This window comes from Ambystoma mexicanum, chromosome 8 (genome assembly GCF_040938575.1).
Source record: "Ambystoma mexicanum isolate Mex_15411 chromosome 8, UKY_AmexF1_1, whole genome shotgun sequence".
Taxonomy (NCBI): Eukaryota; Metazoa; Chordata; class Amphibia; order Caudata; family Ambystomatidae; genus Ambystoma; species Ambystoma mexicanum.
The window spans coordinates 82,630,395-82,652,127 of record NC_090929.1 but is presented as its reverse complement, the minus strand read 5'-3'; the positions used below and the strand labels follow the sequence as shown (position 1 = coordinate 82,652,127).

The following is a 21,733-nucleotide window of genomic DNA, read 5'->3' as shown; positions in this document are numbered from 1 at the left end:
ATTTGGTAATGTGTTGGCTATGGGGGTTACTTTTCTTATTAACCTACCAATTATTATTACAGTGCTTAGAGGCAGTAGGGATATATCATAGCACACTAGTAAACCTGATCATTGTAGTGCTATATCTTTTTAAAAGGACGTGTGAGGTTGGTGGGTAGATATCCTCATAAATGTTTCTTTTTAACTGTACAATTGATTCTACAGCATATGATGTCACAATAAGATAGCTCTTAGAGTTTAAATCATATGGCTTTTTCCTATTCTTATTGCAAAATGCATTGTTTTCGACGCGGGGATGAGTACAGCGCCCTGGCATCACTCATTGTGGGAATCTCTGCCCCCACAGCAAAAATCAAAAGCTGCCACCCATTAATATATGCAAACTTAGTTCAATTGACCTTTCCCTTTAGAAGAAAGTGCACAAGACAAATGAGTATTTGCCTTTAAAAAAAATAAAAAAAAAAAAAAAGTAATCAACACTGGAAAAATAACCTGAGAAGAATTTCCAATAACTATGCTGGCAAAGTATGAAAGGTGCCCACCTTTTAAACCCAGCTATTTATAAGGAAAACAGAATCCAAACAGGAGATATGTGCTTTGCTGATAGTTGCTCTCTCGCGTTCTTACCCTTCTCACCCCCACGTTTGGCTTTCAACTGTTTTATAAAGAGAACTTGAAAAGTACACAAACCATAGTAAAGTACTCACTCAAATATATAAACCATTGTAGAAATATGGTAGGCAAAACATTTCAAATTCTGGCATGTGTGATGTTATGATGCATTTCTCCTAACTCTTCTGCTCTTTCCCAACAACGCTTTTCTCTTTCCCTGTCTCATTCCTATATGCTGTCAAGGCTTCAGAACTGTGTAATGTTCTAGATTTGTTATGGAACAGTTGCTAGGTTACGAATGTACATTTTGAGTTAAGAGCGATTACTATATGAAAGTGGTTGCAGCCATAAAATAGCACTTAAATAAATGCCAGCATCTGGTTAATGGGTTTGCTGCGTGGTATCAGTTATTTCATGTGACTCAAAGAGCACGGTTTCTTTTGCCCTGAACACAGAGCCTAGGGTCCCTCGCGTGCATCAACACACCAGAAAAATACATTCTTGCACTGCTCCCTCTGCTACGAGTAGCCGAACACAGCACCCATTCCTCCGAGCGCCAACCGGTCATGACAACCGCGCTATGTAAAACTCAATCACAAACCCTCATTACCAGTAAGCGCTGCTGTTGCAGCACAAACAGGGGCCCAAACACGGCCATGGCAATCCACCAAAACACTGCGCTGCGCGGACTGTTATTGTACCTCAATTCGGACCACTGCACTCACGTGTGTATTAACTGTGCCCATCCATGTGTCCTGAGGCACTCCTCACCAGATCTGCGGGGGTGGATGGTGCCTGTCTGTCTGCCTGAATCCCTCACTGATTGGTGCCCAGAACATGGCTGTGCTCCACACTGCTCTTGTGCCCCTGCCGGGCTCCTCAATTGCTGTGTATGCACATTCCCCTTGTATAAGTGGGGATAGTTCAGTAACTCGTGTATCGCCCTTATCATGCCCCTGTCCATCCTCTGGTGGCAGCGCTCGCAACCTTTTTCTTATATTGTCGCTCTCATAACAAACCCGTTAGAAGCCTAATCACACAACCCCATTGGCAGCGCCTCATATATTTCATGCTAGTACTGCGCTCTTTCCGACACATGCGCGCGCGCGCACGCACACGCACACACACCACCCGCCCCCCCCCCGCCCCCTCACACCGAACAATGGTGTGACGCCATATTGTGAAATGGTGGGGGAGGAGGATCGTGTACAGTAAGGGATCCAAGTATGTTCACTTTGTGATTCTTCCAAAGAAAATCTGCTGCGTACATGCCAACTCGCCTGAGGGAGATGTTGCTATGGAAAGAAGGCGGCGATGTGAATTTTCACATTGAGTTGCATTGTGAGTAATGACGTTTTCGGAGGGAGAAAGTAAAAAAGCAACTTTCATTTTTCTGTAAAAAAAAAAAAAAAAGTCTTCCACCTAAATCGGGAGAGTTGGCATGTATGCTACTGTGAAACGCGCACGGCTCAAATATAATAAACCACACAGGCCACCAACATGCCAGGATTGGCTAAGGCAGCATGCAATCCTTTGCAACATGAGAAAAAAAGCTGATCGTAAGCAATATTCTCTTCACTGTGACTGCAAGCTGCTTTTTTTACAGACCTGCGCGATATGGAGTGTAAAACATGCCTCATCCCCCAATATGTCAAAATACAAATTGCCAGGCCATTCAAAAACTACTGGCCCCAAGGAAAAGCAGGACGGTGTAATGTCTTACTTTATTCCCAGGCAACTGTTAATTATTACCTAAAGACAAACGCAGAGCACCTCCATTCCTATTATAGATACCTCAATGGCTGGCTGGCTGCTGCTCGTCGCCGCTAAGAGGTGGAAGCAGGGTGGGTGGCTGGCAGTTTCGCTCTTCTAATAAATGTGTAGACACTTGGGCAGCAGTGCCATATTACTTTCCTAAATGGACACCCGCACAGACACTCGTGCTTGCCACTTTATCCATTCCCATTGTTTTGGTACTTTTCAGCAGTTTTTGTCTCTTCTGTCCCATCCGTTGTCTCGGGAGGATAGTTCAGGGGCAACGTGCTCGACTTGGAAGCAAGAAGACATGGAGCAACACAGGTTCGATCTCTGGGTCCGTGCTTAGAAACCTCTGGGTATTAAGTGCGTGATAAATAACCTATCCTATATCCTGCTGTGAGTCCTCATTGCTGCTAACCGCGCCCAATTCTAGGAGCCTTGTCTGGGACGTTGGATGAGCTTGTGGTTGCTTAGCAACCATGAGCTCCAGAACCCTCCAGTGCAGACACTGTGGCGCCCACTGCAACTCTCTGATGCCCAGCTTGTGCTTTAAAAAAAAAAAAATACAATTGGGGTCTCTTGTTGAAAACAACAAACGATTTATTTGTTTTTAAACGCAAGCTCCAGTCCAGGGGTTGCAGAGGAGACACCAGGGGTCGCAGCTGTGACCCCCTAGCAATCCCCAAATTACGTCTCTGCCAATGTGGGGTAGGTACTTGTAGTAAATGTGTACCAGGGTTAGGATTAGAATGTAGAAATGTTCTATGTAAACTACAATGCCACGGTTTTATGTTGCCATCATGTCTTGGGGCACACAAGTAAACAAAACTGCAGAGCACCGGTGAGCACACCTGCCTCTCAGCCCCTCAGTGCCACCCAGAGTTAAGGCCCTCCCGAGTTTCTGTGCATGCCCACACCCCTTGCTGCTTCCTGGTCTCTTCCCAATGAGGGTGCATCTCTTCGATTGGTTCCATACATTTATCAGCAAAATAGTGCGGGGTCTCAAACGTCAATAGGTTTACAACTCCGAAATGGATTGCGGAAACTGGCCCTAAGAAACGATATTGCGCAAAGTCTTTACTGAATCCACCTTTTGTTTACGCGAATGTAATTAACAATCCATTAGGTTATTGCCTTTTCTCTTCTCCCTTTTACTACAAGTCTCTGTGGGAGATTGTGTTTTGTTTCCATCGCATATTCCAAGGAAGGACGCATCAAACCTCTGCAGGAGATGCCCGAAGGTGAGCAAAGGAAGCTAGCTGCTAGCAGACCTCTGTGAGGGCATGGGACGGGGAACGAAGGTGAACTGCAACCCCGAACACTGGGAAAGGACCCAGATCTCCACGGACAATATATAATGGACAGGCCAGAGGAAGAGCTTTAGGGAGGATTACTTCACCTCTCCCCCACATTCTTCCCTTTCTTTACTTGCCTTCCCCTCATTCATTAGTGGCCTGCCTCACCTGGGTGCCAAGGTCCCTTCAGAAGTTCCACGAGGAGTAACCCCTGACAGTCACTTTCTCGGGTGACTCCTCAAAAGCAGCAGACCTATGCTTTCCATGGGTGGGTCTGGAAGTGGGCCGAGGGCACTCTTTAAAGAGTAAGCCCCTGGTCAATGGTTGTGCCTGGTCTCTTAGATATATAGTCCAGGGTGTCTCCTCTCGCCCTGCTTCCCCTAACCCCCGCCCCCCCCTGTGTCCAGGTTCCACGGTTCTGGTTTCCTTGGGAGCTACTCGTTCCCTCTGGGCCCTTGGAACTCATAACACATGCACTCACTGGCCTGTGGGAAGATGGGATGAGCATAGCCTAATAAATGCAGCAGCCATTGGCTCTGATGGGTCTAGTCTACTGTCTTGCCCATCACCTGCGACAACTGTTCTACTTATTAACTTTCACTGACCCACTCATTGCTTGGCAATCTCTGCACCATGCCGAGGTTCCTCTAGGTGAACCTCTTTCTTTCCCCTTGGATTGCTTTGCTATATGTTAACCATGGGTAAATATTTCAAGTTAGAAGCTTCTGGCCAGAAGTCGCTCCCCTCTCAATTCTCTGCATGCACGCAGCACACAAACTGCCGCCTCCTCTCCCATTTACAGATTGTGTTAGTCCCTACCGAGACTACATAAGCCCAGTCCATGCTGGAAGATAGTTTCCAGTCTGATTGATTGGTGGAGGAATGTTAAAATGAAAGGGCTGTCTCACTTTTTCTCTATGCATTTGTTGTAATGCGGGTGTTGCTGCTGCGGGCAGAGACACACTGCCCTTGTAAATGCTGGGGTCTGGAAGATAGTTGTGGCCTTTGCTTGCTCAAAGGCAGATGCTGCTGGGCCTGGGCTAAGAGTTGCTCTGCTGTGCGCTGGGACGTGCATGTATTTTGATGGGAGCCAATATCTCTAAACTGTCTAACTGTTGCCAGGGGAAAGGATTAGGGTACCTGGGATCACTGATAAACTTCCTTCTTGGCAAGTGACACTGATTTCTGCTCACACTGAAATTCAGTGTACTCGCGTAATGCATGCGCCCTTCTGGTGCACTCACTGGGAAGAGCCTCCTCACTTTTCCAGCTCCCACCAAAAATTCTCTATTTCGAAGGATTGAGTTAAGTTTTCTGTGGAGCAGTGTTCTAGGAAACGCATTCGCTCAGAACATTAGTGAAAGGGAGTAGCCTTGGCTCCCGTAGTTCCTTCTCACTTTTTACTGCAAAGGCCTTTCATGACCACCTGCCACAAGTCATGTGCGTGACGAGCTTGGGCTGGCTATCCCAAAAAATAAGTTAAGAGAAACCAACTTTGCCGAACACACTCCCAGTAAAATAATTAACACTGCACCCTCGAGCCTTCAGCCGGGAGATGCGGGCCCTGACAATCTTCTCTTCCTGATGTAGTACCCCTCGTCACGCTGGGTCTCCGAGGGGCTGGACTCCCACACCTAGTTGCTGGAACCCTTGGGTCTTTCGTGCCACATTCCTTTCTACAGGAGCCACCACGCTCCCCCAGGCTGTTTCCAGTGTAATAATGTCAGCATTCCTGCCTGGGGCACAAAGTGCACGGTGATCACAGCCCGCTAAGCCCTGCGAGCAGTTCTCTAGCTCCGTTTTTGAGTCACTCTTTCAGTTATTTACATGCACTAAACATGTGTAGATGATGCACAGTGCACTTGGTGACCTCTCGCATGTTGGTTGGTACTCTGTGTGCGTGGTCCTCTATGCCAAGTGTCTGTCTCTCAGGCAGAGAGAAGACTGAATTACTAAGACTGCCTCCTAGTCTATCTCTGTCTCGCTGCCTTAGCCTGTCTCTTTGGCTCTGTGTCAGGTTCTTTGCCTCACTCCCTACGTTTTTTTTCTGCTTTTCCCTCCATACGTCCATCTTTGTTTCTCTTTTCCTCTTCTCTCGCTGGGATGTGTGCTGATGGCCGGGTGGAATGGAGCAACGGAAGGCGAAGAAAGAATTAAAGGTTGCATGGAGAGTTTGCTAGGAGGCTGCGCACTGCATGCATACAGTGTGATGTAATATAGAAGACGGTTGCTGTGTTACAATGGCACAAACCACTGCCTACACCCGGAAGGGCCTATGTTCTTGCTTGTATAAAGAGTAAGGACATTCACCTGTAACAGCGCCACGATGCCTCGGGGCTGCTTTGCGCGCTATTCAAATGAAATAAATAAATACATTTTCCCTGATAAACACCTCCCCCGTTCCCCACCTCGCACTATGTACCATTCGGTGCGCACACGCCTAACGTAGTGCTCTGAATCTGAACCGCTCGGGGGTGGGCAGGCATCCAACACATGGTAAGGGGCGAAAGCTGCATACAATGTTCTGTAAGGAATGCACACGCGACTTTCCCGCTGTCGTATCTTCCTTACATCATTTAGAAGTATAATCTCGATGCCACCCGTGCGTGGGCATGGTTCTGCACATTCTGCAAGGCCTTGGTACTGCACAATAGTCGCATGTTGCTGCAGCTAGTTATCTCGCAGTACATGTCCTCCTACGCATGTTACTGAGCATTGTGCATGCATGCGGGGCATAGCTACCTCATGGCCCTGTCCATGCGTTGGCCTCCACTTCTGATGTAAAATGTTAGACGCATTTAATCCTCCTGCAGAGGGTAACCACTGGCGACCCTTCAGCAGAGACGTTGCTAGGTGGGCGGAAGTTCAGAGGCTACAACCAAATGGTTAGCTCCCGCCCCCCCCCCCCAGTCCAGACATTAGCGCAGCCCCTGATCTTTTCCAGATCTAGCAACACCCCTGCCCTTCCGCTTGCATGTTCTTTAAGCTCGGTCGGCTCTTTCTGAAGTTTGCACAAACCCATGCCTCTAAAAATAAAATGCAATAGACGGTTGCTTGTTTCTTTCCTCTTGGAACAAGCAATGAAAATGCACAGCGCACACAGGGCCTGCCAGCTTCCGCACCAGAGGATCACGGACTCCAGTACTGGCGAAGGGAAATCATGTCGGGGTTGCTTCCCAGCTGTCTTCATTTTCTCACACGATGCCCCCCACCTCTGAAGCCGTTGAGATGCTGGCGATTTATAAATGGGATGTACGCCCTCCAGTGGCAACCCTGAGCCCCCAGGGAGGCGTGGCCTAAAGGTTGATGCCCATTGATCTAGACATTAGTTTCCATGGATTCCAGAACAGGACTGTGAGACTTGTCCTTGGCCTCAAGCCCAGGGATCGTATATCTCCAGGACTGAAATCTCTGCACTGGCTCCCAGTGGCTGCAAGGATTAAGTTCAAAACCCTCTGCATTGCTCACAAGGCCTTCTGGGGCTTGGGGCCACAATACCTGCATCTCTCTCTTCCTAAATATCTTCCTTCTTGAGCTATTCACTCATCTGCATCCAACTCCCTCAAGGTCAGTCGCTTCTCCAAGCAAGGAGTTGGTGGTAGATCTCTCTCTTCGGCTGGGGCCTCCCTCTGGAACAGCTTTCCTGCCTCCCTGAAACTCGAGGAGAACCATTTCCGGTTCCGGAAGCACCTCAAAACCTTCCTCTTTACTTCTGCTTTCTCCCCTGCTGAATTCCTGGCTGAAACTGCACTGGTTACCTGGCTACCCTCTGATCTCGGGCCCAGGCCCCTTCCCCTGCCAGTTACACACCTGCACTGCCTCCCTGGCAACCCCTGCACCTGGGGACTGTTTTCTGTATCCCTACAGTCTCCCACCAGCACTTATGTCTGCACTTACCTTGCACTTGCCACCCATTGGCTGTTTTTTATTCATATTATTTATTCTACTATCCCATGTACTGCACTTTCCCCTCCCCCACGCACTTTTCCCTTTCCCCCTTCCCACGCACTTGCGCGATCTGGATGACACTTGGCCTAGAAGGATCGTTGTCCGTCTTCCCTTTGTTCCCCCTCCCTTGCCCTGTCGCGCCTTGAAACACTTGTGTATAGGTGGGTTATAAATGCCATATCATATCATTCTAATGTCATTTGTGAAGTTGCTTGACCCTGTTGACTCTTCTCCCACCCCATGCTGCTGTTTGCTTCAATCAGGGCTGGCTTTAAGGCCAGCAATGCCCTGGGCGAACTGGCACCCCCCATCCCCCCTGGCTAACAGGGGGCGAGGCAGAAGGGGGCGGGCCAGGATGGGCAATTTTTTAAATTTTTTTATTTTTTAACCTCCTCGCTCCGGCGAGGAGGTTAAATAGGTGCCGTTAGCACCCCATTGTCATTGAATGAGCCCGCCATTGCGGGTTCATTCAATGGCAATGAGGCGCCTGCCACGCCTTCTGCCACCACGCCAGCTCGGGGGAGGGCTTGGAAGACTCTCTGGAGCTGATATGGTGGGGGGCTAATGGCGCCTTTTCTTGTGAAAAGTGTCCACGTGTGGGGGCGCATTTAAATGCACCCACCGCCGCGGGCACCTTTTACAGTAAAAGGCCGCCTGCTGCGCCTTGTCCAACAACGCCAGCTCGGGGGAGCCCTTGAAAGACTCCCCCGAGCTGGCGTGGCAGGGGCAAAAGGCGCCCCGGGCGGTCGCCCAGCTCGCCCCACCCGCCTCCCTAAGGCCGGCTCTGGCATCAATGAACCTGTGCGAGAATGACGACCTCGTGCAAGATCACAGGTTGTAATTGTAGGCCCACACGCCAACCCAGCCATCTCCTTGCCCTGCTGACCCACTGTCTCCCTTCACCTACATAGCTAGTGGGCTGTAAATTGTCAGACACACTACATCGCTCAAGCAGTCCTTCTCATGGCACGCCCCATCATCTAGAACTTCATCCTGTTAGAGCCTCGAAATGCCCCCACCATGACACCAATACCTGCCGGACGAACGCACAATCCCTCTCTTCGCCAGTATAAAACGCGAAGCCCAAGGGTGGCCCCCTCCTGTTTTAAAGCACTCTGCTGCTCTGGAGCTAACTTGGCGGTGTAATAAATAAAATCAACCCCCCCCCCCCCCCTTCTACTGCAAGCAGGTTTTTGCCATGCCCTCACTGACGCCAGAATGCTGTGCCCTGTGCTGTCACCGGAAGCAGGCTCTGGGAATCCATCTCTCCCCTTCTTTGAACCTTGCACTGGCTTCCGGTCTCTGCACCCGTCACCTTTTAGATTCTGGGAACAGCACACCAGGACGATTGTGGGCTGGAAACCCCTTTATTTTTCACAAGCTTTGGCAATATATTGGCAGCGGGATGCTCCTATCTGTCACAGGGATACCCGAGGCCACTCATTGGTTGTTTGAAAACCTGCACTGGAACGCTGTTCCGGTCACCCTTGGATAAACGCCCTACTCAGTAAGTCTAAAAAAGACTCGACTACTCTTTAGATCATCCACTCTAGTTCCTAATAAACGAACCTTACTCTTCGGCTCAAGGATGAATCGTAGTTACCCCACTTTAGCGCCAAGAGGGCACTTGCTATAACGTTCCCTGAGGATGCAGCCTAATAATGTGGTAATACCAGGTGATCCTGACATTAACCTCCTATTTTGCTGGCTGACAGCAGGAGTTGCTTTTTCCATGCTGGCTTGGATTGCGATGTATTTACCCAGTACTTTTTAGAGTTTGCTGCTTGGGATGGTAAAGGGCTGTGGCATTTTCTGTTTCGCTGTGGAAGCTACTGCACCGCTCTGCAGTATGCCAGGATACAGACCGGCGAGTGTAGAAAGACGGGGTGCAGTTGGCGTGACTGACGCACTTAACTTGAAATGTTTGCAGCCTAACCCACACTTTCTCTGCTGGTTTCACATATTGTAGGTGCCATTCTCTGCTTCAGAGAATTTAGTTTGCTTATTCGTCCACTGCAGTTTCCAGCTAGAAAATTACAAAACCCATTTTCCTTGGCATTTTTAGCAGGCAAACCTATACTTTTCTTTGTTTGCCAAGTGTGCCTCTTTGGAAATAAGTTTTTTTTTTTTTTGGGAAACCTGGTGTTTTTTAGTGTTATCTTCCCAATGCACTTTTATGAGAAGAAAAATACTTGGATTTCATTAATTGTTCTCTCCCAAAACACATGATCATTATATAATCGCATAGATCAAACACAGAGCAGCGTGTGGCTGTGTTGATACCTCCACCTTACCCGTGAGCGCTGCTGTAAACGGCATCGTCGGCAAGCTGAAGCTCGAGGTCTCCTCGTCGCGCGAAACGCGCAACTTTTGAGAAGGACTCTTTCTGTGGACATTGAGGGTATTTATGTTCATTTCTCCCTGCCTTAACTTGACCGCGGGTCTACCGCGGGTCTCGCTCACGGAAGGAGTGTTACTTATTTTGGTCTCCCTTCCCACTTAGCTACACCCAAGGACACGCCTAGCGCCGGCCCATCGACACACAGCCAGCCCACTTCCATATAAGCACCGGTGCACGCGCATCTCGCGCACGCATCCGGAAGTGCTCGGAAGTGCGGCTGTTGGGCTGTTTGGCTGGCAGAGGGTGGAGGGGGGAATAATCATCTGGGAAGAAGAGTTTACGAAGCAGGTGGGTGCAGGTTTCAGGGAAAGCAAAAACAAAGAGGTGATGGCTGGAAGGTTTAGAATTAATCTCAACCACTGGCAATGCGCTGGGCAACCCTCCAGACCACCGTTCTTCGCCTGCCAAGCCATTACAGAAGGGAAAGACCATATGCAAATCAGGCTTGGCCCCACCCCAAATGGGGCAGTCCAGCCCGAACTGCTAGGCCACATCCCTTCTGCACGAGACCACAAGCATCCCCAAACATGTTTCGCCCTTGTTGGGGCTCATCAGTGAGGAGTAGCTTGGGTCTCTAGGCCCAGCAGGCACGGGACCCACGTCTGGGCATACCCGTCCCACTCGGGGTGACATAGCAAAAACAAAGAGGTGATGGCTGGAAGGTTTAGAATTAATCTCAACCACTGGCAATGCTCTGGGCAACCCTCCAGACCACCGTTCTTCGCCTGCCAAGCCATTACAGAAGGGAAAGACCATATGCAAATCAGGCTTGGCCCCACCCCGAATGGGGCAGTCCAGCCCGAACTGCTAGGCCACATCCCTTCTGCACGAGACCACAAGCATCCCCAAACATGTTTCGCCCTTGTTGGGGCTCATCAGTGAGGAGTAGCTTGGGTCTCTAGGCCCAGCAGGCACGGGACCCACGTCTGGGCATACCCGTCCCACTCGGGGTGACATAGCAAAAACAAAGAGGTGATGGCTGGAAGGTTTAGAATTAATCTCAACCACTGGCAATGCTCTGGGCAACCCTCCAGACCACCGTTCTTCGCCTGCCAAGCCATTACAGAAGGGAAAGACCATATGCAAATCAGGCTTGGCCCCACCCCAAATGGGGCAGTCCAGCCCGAACTGCTAGGCCACATCCCTTCTGCACGAGACCACAAGCATCCCCAAACATGGTTTCAGGGAGCCTGATTGGGCTTACTTGTTGGTATAGGGTACACTGCTGCAGGGTATAACCGGGAGAAATTGAGTAATGGGGAAAGTAAAACTTCCGCCCCGCAAAGATGCAAGGGCAGACTTCTTCATGGCAGTAAGCACCAGAAGGGCAAGTTTGGCCCGGGCAGCTGCGCTACCGCTGCCGGTAGCTAACGAGGAGGAGGTAGAATTACTACAATATGCACAACCATATTCCTCGCAGGAAAAACACCAGGATGATATTATTGACCCCTCTCAAGAGGCTGAATTTCTAAAAATTGCCCAAGAACGTTCTCTTCTTGAGAAACAGTCTGAGGACAGTATTGATAATTCTCAACCGCTGTTTGGAGATGAGGATATAGCGAATATCACTCAGTCTAAAGTGATGGAAATTAATACAAATACGGAGTTTGAGAACTATCAAAATCCTGATGACAAGGATGTGCAGGTTGAATTGAACTATGACAAATTGTTAGATTTCTCTAATGGCAGTACATTGGGAAAGGAGAATTCAACGAAAACTAGCTCTAACTCTTCTCCCTCTGAATTTACTGTAATGATGACAATTTTTAATCGCCTTATCTTGTCAGAATTGCGTAAGCAAACAGAATGTTTTAATAACTTGTCCATTGATTTCAGAGCGTTACCTGATAAATTATCGGAAGTTTACCTTAACACTCAGAAGAAAATTACGGAGAGGGTAGGGGAGAACAGGGTGGAGGATTCTACTAAGGCTCTTATGGAAGAGATAATTCTGGTAGATGGCTCACAAGAAAATGCACCTGGCTCAATAGGGGGGGGGAATTATCTTGTTGGAGGATACTGACCCAAACTGTCTAGATGTAAGCACTGGGGCAATTGGGTCAGGGGGCCAAATGCCTGAACTTGAAATGTTGAAAAGACAGGTAAAAAAAATGGCAAGGCAAAACAAGAAAAATATGACCAAAAATGGTGGAATGGGCAAAACATCTAGAAAATTCTTGAGAAACGTTATTCAGGGCGAAGTGAATGAGGAATTCCCACCCAGAGTAAACATACAACCACAGAAAAAAAATTCACTGAAGGAGAATTGTTGGTTCACTAACAAGGGTAAGGACCAAGCTACTCACAATGAATACACACAGGGAAATCAACAATTATGTGAAGTAATGAAAAATAAAAAAAGCGATGAGGTATATGAAATTATCAATGCAGTTCCCCAGCAGGAAGTGATGACTAGCATAGGGCCGCTTGTAATAGCGAACGAGTTTAACCATGCTACTCGAAGGGAAGGATTTATGACTAAAAGTAAGCAGAAGGAGACAAATGAAACTCCAACTAATAAGGGTCCCGTAAGGAATTTGATCCCCATTGTTGATAATAATGGTGTGGGCACCTGGAACTGGAAAATCCCTCAGGGAAATGAAACGGAATCCAACTCGAACTGGATCAGGGGTAATTCAAATCCCGGTGTCCAGGACCATAGATGGGATGGGGGGGCTAATAACCCATGTCAACTGAACCCTGAGGAGAATGGGGGGGCTAAGAGGGGAAATCGGGCTCAGGAGGAGAATCGGAAACAGGAAGGGACAAGCCATCAGAATGTCAATGATGAGGCACTTTATTTAAATATCCTTAGAGTGCTAAGGGAAAAACAACAGTTGGAGGTTCCCAAAAATGGGTTCGAACAGCGACAGAACCAAAGGAGGCTGGATTCATATGAAGAATACTGTGCGGGAGGGAGGGAAGAGGATCTGGGGAGGGGAACAGAGTTGATGGAGAAGGACCAGCTTCTTTGGAACCAGATACTTGATCTGAAGGGCCCGGTGAGACCAGACTTACCTGGCTTTGTTTTGACGACATTATTTGCAGATCAGAACTTCACTTCCCTCACTTCCCTCAATCGACCATACATTCTTTCCCTACTGGGTCAGATTCCAAATTTAAGCCTGATTGATTCAATGGACATTTTCCTGGTGGATTATATACACAGGCAAAGGCTGGACTATGTCCGTTTAGTTATACCATCCCCTCTGGTCAGAAATTTGATGATGAAAGAAGTGGAAGAATTTCATCGTAGGGGTTTTGATATCTTTGAGTATGTTCAGAATCACTCCTATCTAACAGAGACATCAAGAAATGTGGGCAGATCAAAGAAGAAGGATCCTCCAAACAAAGAGGAAGGTGTTAGGGGTGAAGCGAGGGATACGGAGGAGACACAGGACTGGAGATGGCTCACACTTACATTGAGAGAATCCATTGACAGCCTCAAAAAGTTAGGGAAGCCTCTTTAGTCAAGGTAAAATGTAAATTGAAATTGTTAACCTGGAACTCGAGAGGCTCCGTTAATCTCCTACATAATGTGAATTTAATGAGGGACCTGGCACAATATGATTTACTTTTCATCCAAGAAACTTGGTCAAGGGTCCCTTTATGTTGGGAGGGTTATACGGTATCCTCTATCTATATGTGCACAATGGGGAGGTAGAGGTTGCCTGAAAGGTGGCCTCCTTATTGCCGCGAAAAGCCATTTGAACCCTATAATTAGGGGAGAATGGCTTTTTGCGCATCACTTTTTGGCTGTGGGCTTCTCACTACTGTATAATGATATGGACACACCTTTTCTGTTGGTCAACTCATATTGGAATCTGGCTGAGTTATCAGATAGGCAATTGTGCTTGGAACTATGTAACTTAGGATCCCTTATACAGAACTGGTTGGCAATTAATACAGGTGGCCAGATAGTAATCGCAGGTGACCGCAATGCAGTCATTCATGGGGACTCCTTCAATGGGGACGTTTTGATTAGTAAGTTGGGGGAAGTTCCCCTACGTGGTGATAATCAATTGTGTAGGGGGAGATTGTGGTCGCACTTTGCCGAGACGTGAGGCTTGGAAATTTTGGTAAATAATCTGCCAACTTGGAAAGCTAGAGGCTGTCAATCAATAATTGACTATCATCTGCTCTGGGGACTTGTTCTATCGCTCTGGTAAACTTGATTGCATTGAGACTCCCTTTAGCGATCATTGTATCTTGTCGTTGGAAATATGTAGTATTATTCTTAATGAACCCAAAACTGTGTTTAATTACAACATAAATGTCCATCACACAGGGAATCGTATTTCATGGACGGGGAAAAAAAGTAGACAATTTACTGGCTTAATGGTAGCAGACTTTGAGAATTTTACTGAAATACAGAGAAATAAGACCTATGCGGCTAGTAATTTTACGAAATACATTGGTAGCGCAGTGGCAAAATTGGGTGATACTAACCCTGGGGACAACCGACGGAAGAAAGATATATCCCATAATTTTGATATAGAAATTAGAGAAAAAAAGAGGGACATGAGAAAAGAAATTAGACTAATTAAGAAATCGTGACTTTCTTTTGTAAATATGGTGGACGGAATTAAAAAAGCCAAACAAAGGTACAAAAACTGGTCCATTCAACATAGAATAAAGAAAGGTCAGAGTGAGGGGGAACAAATGTTGAGTTCATTAAGAGGCACAAATTCAGGAAACTTCTGGTACTTAATAAACAATTGGGACAAACCACAGAAAGAGCTATTAGTGAATCCAATCAACAAAGCCACGTGGAAGGGACATTTTTCAAACATGCTCGGTCCAATTAAGGAGCGGGCCGGGGCCCCATTGAATCAGGAAATAAATTGGCACCTGAATTTTACCACAAGGGACATAAAAAACCTTATTGTTAAATCCAAAAACTCGGGAGCACCGGGCCCCAATAACATGTCCAACAAAATTCTTAAGTCAGAGCCCGAATTATGGGCAAAAATATTGTCAACCTTGTTTTTCAATATATTACTAAGTCCTTCCTGTCATCCTGGAGGGTATCGATTATCATTCCTGTATTCAAAAAGGGTTCCCGACTATGTCCAAAAAGTTACAGGCCAATAGCCATCGCTGACCCGGAATCCAAACTATTCTCATCGCTTGTTTTAAGAGATATCCAGAAATGGATCGATGAAAAACATATTTTGGATATGAGACATTTTGGTTTTAGGAGGAATATGGGGACGGAATGTGGGGGGCTGATCCTGTACTGTTTAAGAGCTGAGGCAATGAAAAAGGTGGATACCTCGGTCTTCATTGCGTCTATGGATCTGAGTTCAGCATTTGATCTGGTGGACAGGAATATACTCTGGATAAGATTAAGAACTTTAAATATGCCTGCAATTTTGCTGGACATAGTGTTGGCAATTTTCTCTCAGACAGATGTGAAAGTTAGACTGGACTCAGCAGGTACCCTTTCGGATCAATTTACCATCCATAATGGACTGCGCCAAGGCTGTAGATTGGCCCCCACTATTTTTAACCTATATGTTAGTGGCGCTAATACGGCATTATTAAATAGGGGACTAGTATCACCGAGAATTTCTATGTCCTGGTTGGCATATGCGGATGATTTCCTCCTTATTGACACCACTAAGGTTGGACTCCAACATATGCTCAGAGCTTTTGAGGGATTTATTACCTCTATTGCACTTAAAGTGAACCCGGACAAAACAGTGATTGTGCGCCTAGGGAGGAAGAATAAGAAATCAAATATGTTATCTTGGGTATCCGGGAACACCAAAATCGGAGTTTAAATATTTGGGTTTCTCTATAGCTGGTGCACAATCCACACCCCTACTTAGGACACAATTGAAACTTATTGCCGACATAGCTATTTCACAAATGCGGGCTCTAGATGTAAGATTTGGGAAATTCTCTATGACCCCCTCTTAGAGAATTTTATACAAAAAAGTAATTCCCCGTTTAATATACGGGGCTGAATTTCACTCCTTATCCAGTGAAAGTGTGTGGTCCGCGGTAGAAAGCTACATTTGGAAATCTGTAATGTATTTTTTACCAAAATGTATTCCGTACAATTTAATCAAGTATGAAATGGGTCTAAACTCACTCCAGGCACTTGTGACCTGGAAAAGAATGACGCTATGGAGGAAATGCAATTCTTCTGAGACTAACTCTTTATACTATCATGCAGGTCGCGATATTTGCAATCCTTTCATAGTGGAATTAAATGAAGATCTAAACAAAAACTTGACTTTAATGGGTATCTCAACTATCTCCCTCAGGAATAACCCGGGAAGGGTTAAAGAAAGCGTGCTGGGCTTCGATTGGATCCATACGAAAAATTCAATATTGAATACAAAATTGTACCAACAAGTGTGTGGCGTAAATAAATGGTTACCGGGGATGGAAAGTTACCTAACAAAATATCCAAATAAAATAATCCATAACGATTTTATGCGTTTTAGGTTCAATGTTTTACCCACTAACCAAATACTCTCAATTCGATCTACTGTTCAGCTAATATGGCCGTGGTGCAGATTCTGTGGTATTGAAGGAATGGTCGAGGACCTGAAACACATACTTTTGGTATGTTTGACGCTGAGGGAAAAAAGGCTCCTATACTTTGCGCAATTTGTTCATAACACGGCGGAAGTAAATAGAGAATTTATTTGGTATAAAATGTTACATAACAGTAAGGGCAATTTGAATATCAGGGTAGCAACATTTCTGAGAAATGTTTGTGCTCTGTTTTAAATTTACTTTTTATTCCGTTTTCAAACTGTTAAATATCTTCCTTTATTGTTTTTGGCTTTGGTTTTCTTACCGTGTAAGAGCTTTGAGGATTATTGGTTTTTGGATTGTAATTAAGTGAATATGAAGCAACGATGTGTAAATCTATGAAATGTTCTTGGTGTAAGTTTTTACTATGTTAGATATAAGAGAAATACTATCTTTTTTCTAGTGAGAATGTAATTTTATCTCTGTTTTGTTACTCTCTTTTGACTATGTATCCTTGTAACGAAAATGAATTTTGTAAAGGTTTTTCTAAACCAAAACAAATAAAGTATAATAATATCGCATAGTTGAAAATGCGAGTTTGTTGCTGTGTTATGGGAGTTGTAGGTCTGCTGAGGCTTGGTGCTTATCAGGCAGAGTTTTGGATTACGACAACGGAGGCCCAAATGTGACTTCATGAGGACCCCTGCTTTGCTTTCCAGATATTCCTCTGAAGTTCTGCCGATCCCAGAGCACCTCAGCCGCCGGTGCTCAAAACGCCACCGAGTCCCAGGAAGACACGTTACTCAAGTGGTTCCTTCTGCTGATTCCACTCACCACCTTTGGACTGGGTACATGGCAGGTAAGTGTACAGTGCACTTCAGAAATAGCAAAGAGATCAAGCACACCGTTTGTAGTAAATTGTAGTTTGATATTCATTCATTCAGAGCTAAACAATGGTTCTCTTAATTTTTGAGTGTAGATGGTGCTGGGGAGAATAGGAAGTCAGTGATCTATGTGCGAACCAAACAAAATGCCCATGGTTGATGGACACTCCCGTCCCCTGCACAGCTACAGAGACTGAAAGTAAGCCTTCAGTCAGGATTCAACAAGTGCTTTCAATCTGATAGCAAAAATACTTTATAAATTCAAGAGATAGACCAGTTTTGTAAATTATATAAATCATCTATTGTAACTAAAGTAATTTATTCAAAGGAGAGTATTGCATATTTTAATCATGTACATCATGAAAATTCATCAAATGCAAATTATATATCACAGTTCAAGTGTAACCTTGGTTTGATTTGTGCAACATCATTTTCAAAGTATACATTTGTGTTCAATATGTTTAGGAATAAAGCTCTACACGTTTCTAGAGAGGTCTCTTTTTCAGGTGTAAAAAAAGTAATTCCCAGTCTTTGATAATCCAATAAGGTACACAATTCTAGTGCGTTCATCATAGTCCTTCTTCCATTTTTTGGAAATCACTGTGTCTGGTGTCTCAGTTACTGATGTGAGATAATGGTTACTTGTCCTTGAGATAATGGCGGCAGTGTTGGGCCAAAGTAAAGTTTAACCTATAGAATACATAATAGATCTGTGTTAGAAGTCTGCAGTGCGACATTTAATATTTAGTAATCTGATAGTGGTCAAAGTAAATAAGACATCTAGACATTTTGATGAGGTTATTGTCTTTGGGACTCGACTTCAATATACTGTCAGCGATGCCAACATTTCATTAACTCGTCAAAGGAGTGCAGTGTCCTAAAATATAAATATTTTTATTTGAATGCGTTTAATTGCAGTCGAAATAATACGCTCACTGGTCATGATACTTAATCATATTATTCACCCGCTAACTAGGTGGCAGTGCCGATAAGGGCGATGTATGAAGTACGTCAGCAAGCGCTGCTTAACGGTCTAGTTATGCACCAACCCTATTGGAAAAGCACACGTCTTATAAACAAGACTATATATTTATATGTAATATCGGTGCTCTGCAGTTTTGTTACTTGTGTGCAATATTTTAGTCTGGTAGCTATCAGGTAGTGCGCAGATAGGCTACTCACCTAGTGGATTCTAGCGTGTATGGCGATGCCTAGTTCTTCACATTACCCATCTGTCATGGCCGTGTTGATATCTGCAGATAAGTATGTGTATTAGTTGTAGTTCCAAAAGTCACGCCTATAAGTTTATCCCAGGATCAATAAATCTGAATTTACAGTATTCAAATGGAATAGCGTTACAGCACAAACGGAGCCTCCGCCGTCGTGTGGTAAGTTAGTAGGTTGCTGGGCAATAGAGTCTTATGTGTAATGTGTAAACCATGCTATTGAGTGCACATTGCTTGCACTATTAGGAAGCTGAAATGTGACTCTTGTAGTAATCCCAGAGTGTTTAGTTCGTGGTTCTGTACTAGGAAGCAACTATTGGCAATGCCCTGAGCCAGGCTAGAGGACAGCCGCTCCCTCAGTCCAACTAATATTCTGTTAGGAAAGGCAAAGCAGTCTTCTCTAAGAGCAAACACTCTCTCCCTAACCTTTGTGTGGTAGAATTTGAAAGATGGGATGACTGAAATCTGGATTTGAAACGGACAGTACATCCTACAAAGGACTTGTGACCCCATTGAGGATAGTAAAAGGGCAATTTGGGGCAAGGTAAAGGCAGGGCTATTTCATTGAGCGCTCTAGAAGTAGTGCTCTAGAAACAGTGAACGTACTGCCTGCAGGTACATTGGTGCTCTATGGTTTTCTTTATGGAGTTCTTCTAAGGTTATGCATCTGCATCGAAACTGTAAAGAGTTTAGCAGTGAGAAGACGTACAGGGGGGTGAGAAGGGAGAATCCACCAGACCCATCTCATGGTTGACAACTGCATGTTCCTCAGACAAGGACAATTGGACCTGTGCTGGCCTACCCTGTGTTTGTTGCTAATGTATATAGGATGTGCTTGTAGCTGAAATGTATGCTCAGCAGATTTGATTAATGCTTAGTGTTTGCTGCGGTGGGGGAGTGGGGTGGTGGGCTCTTGGCTACACTCCTTGTTTTTTTTGTGGTGAGCACCTACCAGAGTGCATGAATATCTGAGGGCAGTGAAGCAGGCCCCTCCTGCAGCTGCAGCCTCAGCATCCAGGAGACTATTGCTTCACTGAGCTTTCCTAATGATCACCTCCCATGTTCTGATCATAGCACACTTGTCTCACACGGCCAAGGAATCAGGTTGACTTATTCAGTCTGATCTGTTTTCCCTTAGGTTCAACGACGACGTTGGAAACTTCAGCTAATTTCAGATCTGCAGTCTAGGGTTTCAGCGAAGCCGACTCCACTGCCTGTAGAGTGAGTAGCCTGACGCGGCCTGGTCTTTGGGAATCCTGTTTCTGCGTTTCTTTGTCTCTGATGGGAGATTTTTATTGCACCACGTTATGCATTCCTTGAGGCATGGTCACTTTGTATTAATTGCAAGGGGAGAGTCTAGAGAATGGACAGGCTATTAAGCTGGCCCTTTTGCAGGTCAGAGCCTCCTATTACTTTATTTAATCACTGCTTCAACTATTTTGCCATTTTCGGTTAAAGGAAAAATGTTGGAGAACGCCAGCTTCATTGTCTTTAGCTGGAATTGCCATTCTCACTGGGCATAACTCGATCATTCTTGCTTTTCTTCGTTTTGGGTAAGGCTTTCAATCGGTCACAAGACTAGGTCAACAGAGTTTCAATTTGTCTTACAAAAATATATACTAAGGAGTCAGTCGTGGCTCCAAGTCTAGTGGTGGTCAATATAGATTTCCCTAGTCCCTTAAAGGAGGTTCCCACTTCCCTACCCTAGGCTCTCCACTAAAACAGGCAGTGGTCTAAGTGTACGAAAAGAGGTAATGAAATCTATGTTCCCTACTGGCCTGCCCCGCGCCCCACAAACATCATCGCCACGCCCAATACAAACCCCCAAACACACGCGCCTGCTGTTTAAGGGAACGTTCAGTGCAGTGCACTGAAAGTGCAAGTTTCAACTTCTTCCTACACTTTACTTTTAAAACGAAACTATTGCGGAACAGTTTCTTTTTAAAATAGAAGTATACGAACAGTAAAACTTAATTTAAAAAAAGTAGAGGAGCGGGGGCGTGGCCTGGAGCGCCAGCGATGCGGCTGCTCCTTTAATGGCCTCCGATCGGGACCCGCGGCATCGAGCTACAAACTGAACAATCTGCGGACATCCAACGATCACTCCCTATGCTATGGAGTCGTTGAGGCACCCACGGTGTTCTCGCGGGGCGCCTAACCCCCCCGAGAACCCCGGAAACGGACAAAGTTGGTGCTCTCCCTCCTCCCCCAGTCCGAAGATGGCCGCCGGGAGAGGCAACCCCCCTCCGACGGCGAGAGTGACTACCGGAGTGGCCGGGTGCGCAACCTAATTGAGGGGGAGCTAAACGCATAATCCCCTGCGACTTTGGAGTGCTGGCGGAGCAACGAGACAGCGGCTTCCCCCCTTCTCACCCACTTCCGACGCGGCAGATGCCGTCTCCCGCTGGGTCTGCCGCGAAATAGGGGAGGCCACGGAGGCGCGAGGCCGGAGAGATCTTCGCCTCCGCATTTTCCGGCGTGAGGCCCCCACAGCTCCAGGAGGAACAGGCATATGCCACCCTGGGGTCCCTGCGGACTCCTCTGAAGCGGGGAACGGCCCGCGCCGGAGGCGAGCCCAGCGGAGCCCGTGATCTCCTGATACAGCCGGAGTGGAGGCCTGGCCCCTAGCCCTGACGGCTCCCGCGCCCGCATCCTGTGAGCCCTGTCCGGGCTGTAACCCATCATAGCAGCAGGGGCAAACAGCCGTAGGGAGGCCCAGCCTTCCTACCTCACTCTCGCCCAACGTCAGCAGGATCGTGAGGCGCTGGGGATCCATGCCGCCTGAGGAGAGGCCGAAAGAGTGCAGCTCCGGAGCCTGGGACGACGGCACCAGCGAAGATCGTACGTGATCCCCAGGTCCTGAGGAGCGTGGACGGAGCGGTGTCGGACCGCACCCGCGGCTGAGCCACTGAAGCTGGGGAACTCCCTCTACACCCAAGGTGAGCGCCCCAGATCCCCGTGAGGTGCCCAGGGAGTGGCCTGAACATCCCCCTTCACCATCAGCGGCAATCGTTGGGCCTGCAGTTGGCAGCTGCCTCGGGGGGCCTCCACTCCTTCGGGGCCTCTGGGACGGGTCCGGGGGGGTGACTTGGACTCCCCACCACCCATCTGGTGGTG

The 21,733-nt window shown here is 46.8% G+C and overlaps 1 protein-coding gene across 6 annotated transcripts in view; it reads left to right on the top strand.

Moving 5' to 3' along the window:
• SURF1 (SURF1 cytochrome c oxidase assembly factor) overlaps window positions 1-21,733 on the top strand; it is a 147,211-nt gene that overhangs the window by 49,329 nt on the left and 76,149 nt on the right. For all 6 annotated transcript variants that reach the window (XM_069609342.1, XM_069609345.1, XM_069609344.1 and 3 more), the window contains exons 4-5: window positions 17,226-17,365; window positions 19,755-19,837. In XM_069609342.1, coding sequence (XP_069465443.1) covers window positions 17,226-17,365; window positions 19,755-19,837 — 223 coding nt within the window. The remainder of the gene's footprint in view (window positions 1-17,225; window positions 17,366-19,754; window positions 19,838-21,733) is intronic.